Source organism: Montipora capricornis, chromosome 7, assembly GCF_036669925.1.
Source record: "Montipora capricornis isolate CH-2021 chromosome 7, ASM3666992v2, whole genome shotgun sequence".
Taxonomy (NCBI): domain Eukaryota; kingdom Metazoa; phylum Cnidaria; class Anthozoa; order Scleractinia; family Acroporidae; genus Montipora; species Montipora capricornis.
Genome location: NC_090889.1, coordinates 37,382,334 through 37,392,333, shown reverse-complemented (window position 1 = coordinate 37,392,333; position 10,000 = coordinate 37,382,334). Strand labels below are relative to the sequence as shown.

Here is a 10,000-nt window from a genome sequence, read left to right as displayed (position 1 = left end):
TACATAAACAATATAAATAAGTCTATATCATAAAGTGCACAATTAAGTTACGTTATACTGTCCATGAAGTCTTTTAGTAAAATGTTCTTTAACTTTCTTTTGAATTCTTTTAGTGTTCTACTTAATTTGAGCTACGGATCCAGCGCATTCCAAATCTTTACAGTCCTGTAGTAGAAAGATCTCTTTCCAGTTGCAGACTTTATGCACCCATCAATGTTAAGCCCCAGGGAGGGGGGGTCGGGCAAGGGGTGGGGATTTTGACATTTTCATTTTAAAAAATTCAAATTCCTCACCCCAGGAATAAATTAATTGGTCAAAATGTCCACCCGGCGGCAAGTGAAAGTGGCAAAATGTCCTTTGTACAATCAAAATCGCTAGCCTGGGGACGTCACCTACGATCAAAATCCCCACCCTGAGGGCATACTTCACGATCAAACTCCCGTGGTTAGCCCGACCGCCCCCCCTCCCCCCCCCTCCCTGGGGCTTAACATTGATAGGTGCATTAGGAGGGGAATCTGAAGTTTCTGTGAATTTCTTGTGGTGCGCGTCGAAACGTCTGAGCGTTTCATGAAATGATCAATTAAACTATCAGGTGCCAAATCAGTCACGAATTTAAATGCCATTACAGCATTTCTGTAATAGAGTTGTTGCCTGATAGGTAACCAACGCATTGCCTTAAGGACTGGTGTTATGTGGTCGAAATTCTTTACACCGCTAATTATACGACAGGCAAAAGTTCTGTACTTTTTGTACTTTGTCCAGGTTCATCTCGGTGGTATGACCCCAAACGTTGGAGCGGTAAAAACGTTTGCTAAATACTAGACAATTGACAACTATGGTTAAGGTGTCCTTGTCCAACAAATGCTTGACGCGGTTTATCTGACCCAGACGTGACATACAAATTGAAACGGTCTTTGTTATATGGTCTTCGTACGTTTGGTTGGGATTGAGTATTACATCAAGGTCCTTTACTGATCAGGATGGGTTTAGTTCTTCTTCACCCAGTAAGGATAGGCTGACTAGCGGTCGACTGCCGAAGGTAATAAATTTTGTGTTATCCGGGTTAAGTAAGAGCTTATTGGTAAACGTCCATTGGCATATTCTATGGAGATCTTCATTCGTTTTACTAACTGTGTTTTGCAGATCTTTTAGCTTGAAATTAAGCAAACGTTGTGTAGAACCATGTTTGGGTACCAGAGCAAGGTCATTTGTGTATAAACTAAAAAAAAAGGGACCCTAAAATGTTCCCTTGTGTGCTACGAACGACGCTAGTAACAGGTAATTGGTCTGAAATAGATGCTTGGATTTTCACCACTTGGTAACGTGAAGACAGGCAGCTCTTAAACCACTATAATGATGAAGACGACAATCCAACGTCCCTCAATTTCATGATCAGGATGTCATGATCAATGCTGTCAAATGCTTTGCTCATATCTAGTAACACTGCAGCAGTTAGTTCTTTCTTGTCGATGATTCGAAGGATAGAATCTGTGGTTTGGATCAATGAAGTTTCTGTAGAATCCCATTTCTTGTTTCCACATTGTTGCGCAGCAGTCAAGCGTTGTTTGGTAGACAGGTAAGATACCAGCTGGTCGTGAGCGGCTCTTTCACAAACTTTTGATAGGACGGGCAACAGCGAGATAGGTCTGTTGTTACTTGGAGTATCATGGTCGCCGTCTTTTAACATTGGAGTTACTTCGGCAATATTCCAGCAGGAGGGAAACGTAGACAACTGAAAAGTCGCGTTAATGATTAAAGTAATTGATGACAGAATTGCTGGGAGGGAATCTTTTATTACTCAAATTGGTACTTTGTCAAACCCGGGGGCATTGTTTGTTGACATAACATTAATAATTCGTTCGACTTGCTCGCATCATCACGGCTGGGTGGAAAACAAATTCGTCAGTTGGTGGATATTCTCGTGGGACGAAGGCGGACTCATGTGATTCATAGTTGAAATTTTCGGCCAGGGCATTAATTCTCTTTACGGCATTTTCGCCGACTGATACAAAGAATTGGTTAAAGTCGTCAGCCAAGATTTTGGTGTCTTTATAATAGGTTTTCTGGGAAGCAGACTTTTTCGGTATGCAGCTACAAATAGATTTCCAGAGGCTGTTGGTATTGTTCCTGTTGTTTCTTCTTTGTTTCGCAATAAATTCCCTTTCTGCCCTTCAGATCTCATGTTTGACCTCGCGACAAAAGTTCTTATAAGCCGACCAGGCAAAAAGGTCTTTCGTCCTTTTAAAGGTTCTTTTCCATTCCTCCCTGGTTCGCGTAAGTTCTCATATCTCCTCGGCTACGTAAGGGTTTGGACGACCTCGGATCCCGGTGGTTTTGACTGGCGCGTGTTGATCGAGTACGTCGTTCAATAATGCGTTAAACACAAACACTGAGGGTCGAAAGGAAACAAAACTCACTGTTTCCTGAGGGGCCAGTCATTAAGTTTTCTGTTATACCTCCCAACTCAAAATAGAACAATACACGGATTTTTACACTGAATTGGCCGCTGTTTCAAAGGTGCACGACCTGATCACGTGCAAGTCAAAATTTCAAGTCGTTGTTTCCCTAGGGAGTTAATGAGTTTTGTTCGCCCTAGGAAGTTAGTGAGTTTTGACCCATTGCACGTGACACGTTCTCCTCCAATCGGAAAACGTATTTGAGTTGGGAGGTATAACAATGTTTTTTGACATTTGAGTGCAAGGAACGAGGCAACATGGGCGCAAACATAACTGCGAAATAATATTAAAGTGGCAGCCATTTTGGAAATCAATGTATGGAACGAGGCAACAAGCTTAAGCGCTCTAATAAAAATGTGGATATTAAAGTGCACGCCACTTGCGTATGTTATTTCACGATAATTTCGACTTTCTACCTAAAGCTTTAGCGAACAGGTAAAACCGTCTCGTGTAAACTGATCATCATTTAAGGTCTAAATTAAAGGAACTTGATGGTCCGGCTGTAACTGGATATCAACCATTTTTAAAAGCATCAGCTTTCAAAGGCTGTTTAATAAACTAAAAGAAAGCAAACACTCGCTAAAGCGGTGGTGAAATTTGTCTGTGAATAGCCTTTTTTGTTTTGATAAGCAAAGTAATTCTCACATTCAATTTGTATTCCCTGTAATTGTAAATTGATGTATGAGGATTACAATTAATTTTGTCTCAAAAACGTTTTTGAAGGGACTTATCGTTATCTCTACGATGTGGTTCATAATATCTAATCGTTAGTAAAAATTTGAATGAAGTTTGTGTTATAAAGGAAGTGTTTTTAGAAGCAGGTGCACAAGTACACAAATGCTGACGTTTCTTAAGGTACTTCGATTTTATCTCTCGCGACAAAATCATTTTAAAATTCAGAAAAATATTCAGAAATAACCCAAATATACACATAAAATAAACGTTCGTATTTTTAAATATTCGTTTCACACGCACAACGTAGCAATCGGTCCGAATTACTGAACTATTTTATTATATTTAAAGCATACTTAACAAAGTCGGGTCAAAAATAAACCGGCTTTTGAAATTCAAATTACTTTAAACATACATTTACAAAGTGTGAATGAATTATGAATGCATTTATCGAGTGGTGAATTGTTTTCACTTCCTGCCAAAGATCAAGTGATGTACGGTCCTGCATTACAGCAAACACGCGAAGCTGTGGATACGAGGCTTGAACTTTCCTGGTGAAGATAACCTTGACAAGTTTGATAGAGCAATTCACTGAACGAGTTGTAATTGAAGCGGTAGGTGATTTCGTAGTTTTCTTATCATTCCGCAAGAAATATATTCAACTTCCTTTGCCTTAGGACAACATTTCTCCAAAATACATGCGCATGGAGTTTTTTTTTTTCGTTTTGACCTTTAAATTCGCCGTGGTTATGTGATACCGTCTCCATTAATGTTGCTCTTTCGAAAGATGCTGTAGTCGCATGCAGAAAATCGATGTGAAACTACGAGTTTATCTTGTGTTTTAACCGAAAAAGGTTTTCATGGTCATTAAAAACGATTTTTCCATCAACACGAGCAACGTCATTTGTAAACAATTTCGCAGCTCGTTAGTTAGCTTAACGAAAATATAGAGCATTTACAACAATAGCGATTTAACGACCTCCGGATCGAAGCACAATTTGTCGACTTAAAAGTCGGGGAAGTGTTTTTTATTCGGTCAGACCCTTTCGGTGGTCGAAATATACAAGTTGTAACCTTAGGAGCTGTTATCGGATGAGCTAACTCTTAAGGTGGCTCCCGACAGAGAAGTTTTCCAAGAACAACTAACTTTTTAAGGTGGCTCACGACAGAGAAAATTCATAATCGTTATTCAAACAAGCAACGTAATTTGGCACGAATCACTACTCAGAAAAAGATACTATTCGATCGAATTCTTTGAAGGAAAAGAAAAGTTCAGTTTAATTCATTTTATTAAGACTGGGAAGAAACCAACGAACAGCGAAGAGAGCCGGTTGGATGCCGAAGATGAAGGCCTGGGATCTTTCATTTCATTCAAAATAGGTGAAAATGTTATCTAGTTGAATTTGACGTTGTTATTCCAAGAGACAACAGTATTATTCCCTAGTAAAAACCTCTAAATTTTCCTCTGAAGCATCTCGATATTTTTGTATTTCTAAGTGAGGGTGAAAGGATTATTTTAGTAAGTGCGCGATAGCATGATTTTAAAAATTTAAAACCACATGGAGACGTTTTTCGTAAATGACATTCAAATTATTGTTTTTTTTTGAAGGGGGAGCAACCATAAGGAGCTTTGCATCTAAAAGCAAGCTAACATCTTTACGAAACTCTCTCCCGCTCTCTATCTTGTTTAAGCTTTTTGCGCTCAGGCTCCCGTTCTTAGCTTCAGATTTTATCGATTTTATCTCTTCATCTATTCGAACGGGTTTTACGTAATCGGTGCATGTACCGAGCCTCTATTGCTTCTTAAGTTTTCTTATTCAAAGCGGTCAGCTGTAGCTCTCTCTGATAGAACTCACGTGGAGTGATATAGGAGATGTAGATATCTCTTACTAACTTAAAGGCTTCACTCACACTTTTGCGTTTTCAAACTGCAAAACCGCGTTTTCATTGCTGCGAAAACGAAACAAAATGTCTTTCATCCACTCACAGTAATTTTTCTATTGTGTTCTCACCTATCCACACTAAAACGCTCAACGACGCTATAAACAACAGTTTTCAAAATACATTTCTCTTCGATTTAACGTTTCCAAAAGTCAACGTTTTCACATATCCTCAAGGCCCAGGCAAAGGGCTTTAACAATTGCTTCAACATCTGTTCGATTTTGTTGAACGATGTTGAACGATGCTGACTGCTGGGGTGGGCACGTTTCAACACGCTTTTAAACTCCTTCAACATCGCTGCTCAACAAAATCGAAAGGATGTTGAAGCTAATTTATATGCAATATAAATTGTGACAACCTTGACGGCTCCTCTATCGGTCATGCAATGCGCAGGCAAATCGATAGCTGCTGTGTTTACTTTCACACAGGTTAATTTGACTTAGCTATAGTGCATTCAACATGCTCTGTCATATTTAGGCCAATCACAATGCAGGAAATCTCTGCTGTCAATCAAAACAAAATGACTTCCCCTTCTGTTTCTTGTCCAAAGTTCATAATTCTCCTACATTTCCAATTCAAAGTCTTCTATGCCCAGATGTCATTGGTTAAACAGCTGAGTGTACACAAAGACTTGAACGTTCTGAAAAGCGCTTAAGAACTGATCATGAAGCTGAGACTTTTGAAACCCTTTTCAAAAGTCTTCGTTTTCGTCGTCGATAATATCGACCGTTGTAGAGAGGATGATAGGCGAAAACGAACCACAAAAAATACGTTTTAAAACGAAAACACACGTGCATGGCCTAACAGGTAGAGTTGAACTGTAAGTTACGTTCACTCTCGGGCCACAAATGGAACTAGAAAAAATAAATAATAATAATACAAAGACATAGAAGTCCCAAGAAAACAACTGAGGTTCGTTTAATCTTTAATCTTTAATCTACGTTTTTGAATCAAGCAACTAAAATAAAAGTTGAAATTTTCCCGACCGTACTTAACGTGCTGTCAGGTGATCGTCCAATCATTGGCGCATATTATCTGAGAGATACAGCACAGCAAGTTAGCATATTGTCCCTTCGAGAGGACTGAATTGCAGCTGTAAGCTGACAAACTATTCCTAACGGCACAACACCCTAACATTGCATCGTTCTCTCATATGAGAAATTGAAGAAAATTGGACTGCTGAGACCCAACATATCAACTGTGACCAAAACCGCTGGGTCCACTTTTCTGAGCTAAGTTCACAGAGATCAGAATAGAAAGAGTGAGGCTAAATCGCGTGGGTGGGTGGGTCGTGGGTAGGTGGGTCGTGGGTGGGTGGGTCGTGGGTCGTGTACTTTCCTGATGTCCTGGATCGTCAAATAAAAAATAATAACAATGAGGGAAAAGCAATACAGTAGAGATATCGGCCATATTATTGTTTATTTTTATATTTAGGTTAAAGTGATGGCAATGATTCTCATTATATTCACTCATAAATGTTCGCTCGTAAAGTTCGCGGACCAACCTGTTCCGAAAACGCTCGACATCTTTTAGTGTAGGTCAACCGCGAACGGTGTGTGCACTTTTATGTGATTTCAGCTTATTGGGAACCATAATTTCCTGCTTAATGTCAACGACGCCATTTTTGTTCAATGCCACGTACAATCTTGACCCCAGAGCTCTTCTCTTTTGCTCATGACTGAGGGAGAGAAAAGCTCTTTGGAACCCTGAAACAAAGTGTCTTTTCATTAGTTTTCGCGAGGAACAATGAAAACCGTCTCTGATTGGCGCCTTTATAGCACGAGGAGTGAGCAGGTGCCGTAAGGTTCAAATAGCTAATTTTTGGCTATACGAACCCTACGGCGCATGTTCTCCTGCATTGAGTTTCCCAGCGCCTCGGGTCATGCGCAGACATAAGATCCGAGGCTCTGGTGACGAAAATGTGCCACGTATGCACGTTGACTCAAACTTCGCGCATAAGCTGTAAACCGGCGACGAATCGTCCATCGCACAACGCCTGGTTAACTTCGCGCGTGCGCTTTACAAGGCTGAGTGTGACTAAAAGCAAAGAAAAAAAAAGCCCGAGTAAAAAGAAAATTACAAAAGACATTTCTAGTTCTTCAACCCCCACCCCCCCCCCCCCACCCAAAAAAATAATAATAATAATAATAAAATAAATAAATAAAAAGTAGACTATGTTTCTTATTGCTCATCATCTCACATCTATTTCTTAAGATTAATTTAATTCGGTCTCCACCAACATCATGGATGAATAAACAAAGAAATAAAAAAATAATTTAAATTAAGGTCTTAGCAGATTACAAATATCAGGTTTGCATTTGCAGCATGGTTCCCTAATGTGACGGAGAGGAAAGGAGAGGAAACTGTTTACTTCTGAAACAGCAAAGAGGTAGTCTGACCTTGCATCAACAATACCTCTTTTCAGAGGCCAATCCGATCCCGTTCCTTTGACGTTTCGAAATTCAAACTGGCAAAAGACCTGTCGATTGCCTATACCGGTATCCACAATGAACGGAGAATCTAAAATTCTTTAGGGACAGCGCATACTTATCATTGTTTTCAATCGGTTTAGGGAAGGGGCATCACAATGCATTCAACAAAACACAATAAAAAATTCACGAATGTTTACGGCACCAAGCCAATTACATAACTCATTTATGCAGCCACCAAACGTCTTGAGGCCTCCCACTTCCAATTGCAATAAAGATGTGTAATTTTTTTTCTTACCTCTAATTTCTTGATCGATGGTTTCCCTCCGAGTTCAATGGCTTTCAAAAATGTATTTTGAGTAAAGTTTGTAACTGCGAGTTTTATAAAGTGGTTAAACAACTATTTACTAAAGCTTTGCTGTCGAAATGATTCAAAATCTTTTCAAAAAGAAACCGATCACTGGCAAGTTATTTATTTCTTATTAATGAGTGTTATCGAATGGCGGTTGGGGAAATAACGAGTGACTGATATGTTTGAAAATAGAAATATACGTTGAAATATGTTGTTTATGGATTTCCTAGACGAAGTTGTCATCTGATACCGAAGAGGAAAACGAAATGTAATTTGCTCTTTTTTTCTTGCAGGCAACAAGTTTTTTTCAAGTCCGCCGTCTATGATTTGTGAGTTACACATCGCTTTGTGATGCTTCTAAGGCAAACGGTTTAGCAGAAGGTAAAATTAAAACAAGACTCATTTGTGTTACAATTAATTAGTTTGTAAACAAGCTTCTCTGAACATAATTTAGGCCTATTAGTTTTAAAACAAAGTACGAGCCGCTTTTAATCCTTTCTACGAAGTGCTTTCAAGCAATATTGGTTGTCGGACTCTGATGCTCGTATGGTACATTTATTCGCGTGTATCACACGAGCAAATAGCTACTTTAGATAACCAGCTAACAACACAATTTCAAGAAAGTAATCTAACATTTACTTCATCTCGCGAGCGGGGAGGTAATTTTTGCGCGACTATATTAAACAAAGAAGCACTGCTTGAAGACACAGAAATATACAATTCTCGTTGCTGTTTACAACAAGTAAATTATCATTTGGAAGTTTAATAATTCATTGTCCTTTGAATGCGTGGAATCTTAGCCTTGAAAAGAGATGGGCAAATGAAAGGGCCTAGAAATTTGCAAGGGTGTTTATTTGGAGAAGACACGTAACATTACACTATCACGAGACAATCCACGCGCGATAACTCGCGTGTATACCCGGCGAAAGGTTGATCATAAGTGGCGCAGTAGTCCCAGAAGTGATCGCAAAACCCTATCTGACCACGTGTCCTAATATTTTACAAGCTAATGGCGCTTTTCTATGCAGTTAATAAAAGAAAGAAGGGAAAAGTGGTAGTCTCCCGACCTGTTTCAAGTTCGTAGTTAAGCGGTTAGAACATCCATAAATGACTTGTTCACTAATCAGCTTAATTGTTCTGTTCACACAGATTGAAGAAGAAGAAGAAGAAGAGCTACAAATGCATTGAACCAATCCATGTTGAAGAATGATAGCCAACCTGAGTGCCATTCCAACGCGTTCATCTTATCACAGAGAAAGGCGCTCCTCGGCGTTTCCACGTCCCTCTGCCGGATATCCGTGTCTGGAGAGATTGAAACGACGCCGTCCGGACGTTAAGGTCATCTTCAACGTTGGCGGTCGAAGATTTGTCACGTGGAAAAACACGCTGAAACGTTTTCCTGGGACACTTCTGGGGTCCGAAGAACTTGTGTCGCGGTTTTACGACAAGGATAAGAAAGAGTATTTTATAGATCGCGATCCACACTTGTTCCGCTACATATTGAACTACTATCGTTGCGGAAAACTCCATCGTTCCTTTGAAGATTGCAACGCTTCCTTCGAAGAGGAACTACTTTTCTATGGGATAAGACCTCAAGAGGTTCATGACTGTTGCTTTGACGACGACCATGAACAAGATAATGTTGACGAAAGCAGACGCTCTGCTAAGGGAAACCCTTGCACGAACTCAACACAAAGGCTTCAACAAAGTTTAATAGCACGAGCAAGGAACTGGGTCTGGGTGTTGTTAGAAGGAGAAGCAGAGTCAGGACTTCGAGCTTTCGTAGGAATGGTCATCATATACATTATTGGGCTGTTCATTATTCTCAGTATTTTTACTGCGGTCTACGAGACAATTCCCTGCGAAGGAAATGATAGCGCTTGCAGTGAAAGAACTCGAATCCTCGATCTTTTGGATGGAATTTGCGTTGGTGTTTTTACGGTGGAGTTTTTGACGAGACTTCTGGTTTGCCCAAACTTTGTGGAATTTGCAAAGAGTCCAATGAATATAATCGACTTTTTATCAATTTTGCCATTTTACTTAACTCTACTGCTCGAATCAGTGATTGGGTCCAATTTAGAGGCTTTTGTATTACTTCGAGTGTTGAGAATATTTCGAGTGTTTAAACTCACAAGACATTCCAAGCGTCT

General features: G+C 39.7%; 1 protein-coding gene across 6 annotated transcripts in view; it reads left to right on the top strand.

Moving 5' to 3' along the window:
* LOC138057101 (potassium voltage-gated channel protein Shal-like) overlaps positions 1-10,000 on the top strand; it is a 22,538-nt gene that overhangs the window by 5,638 nt on the left and 6,900 nt on the right. Inside the window, exons 1-5 of one of the 6 annotated variants that reach the window (XM_068903139.1) lie at positions 764-1,039; positions 3,613-3,742; positions 7,394-7,458; positions 8,144-8,231; positions 9,000-10,000. The exon at positions 9,000-10,000 is cut by the window's right edge and continues 186 nt beyond it. In XM_068903139.1, coding sequence (XP_068759240.1) covers positions 9,057-10,000 — 944 coding nt within the window. In that variant the 5' untranslated portion in view covers positions 764-1,039; positions 3,613-3,742; positions 7,394-7,458; positions 8,144-8,231; positions 9,000-9,056. Of the gene's footprint in view, positions 1-763; positions 1,040-3,612; positions 3,743-7,393; positions 7,459-8,143; positions 8,232-8,999 lie in introns of those variants that run through there. The other 5 variants (XM_068903138.1, XM_068903141.1, XM_068903140.1 and 2 more) reach the window with 5 other exon arrangements.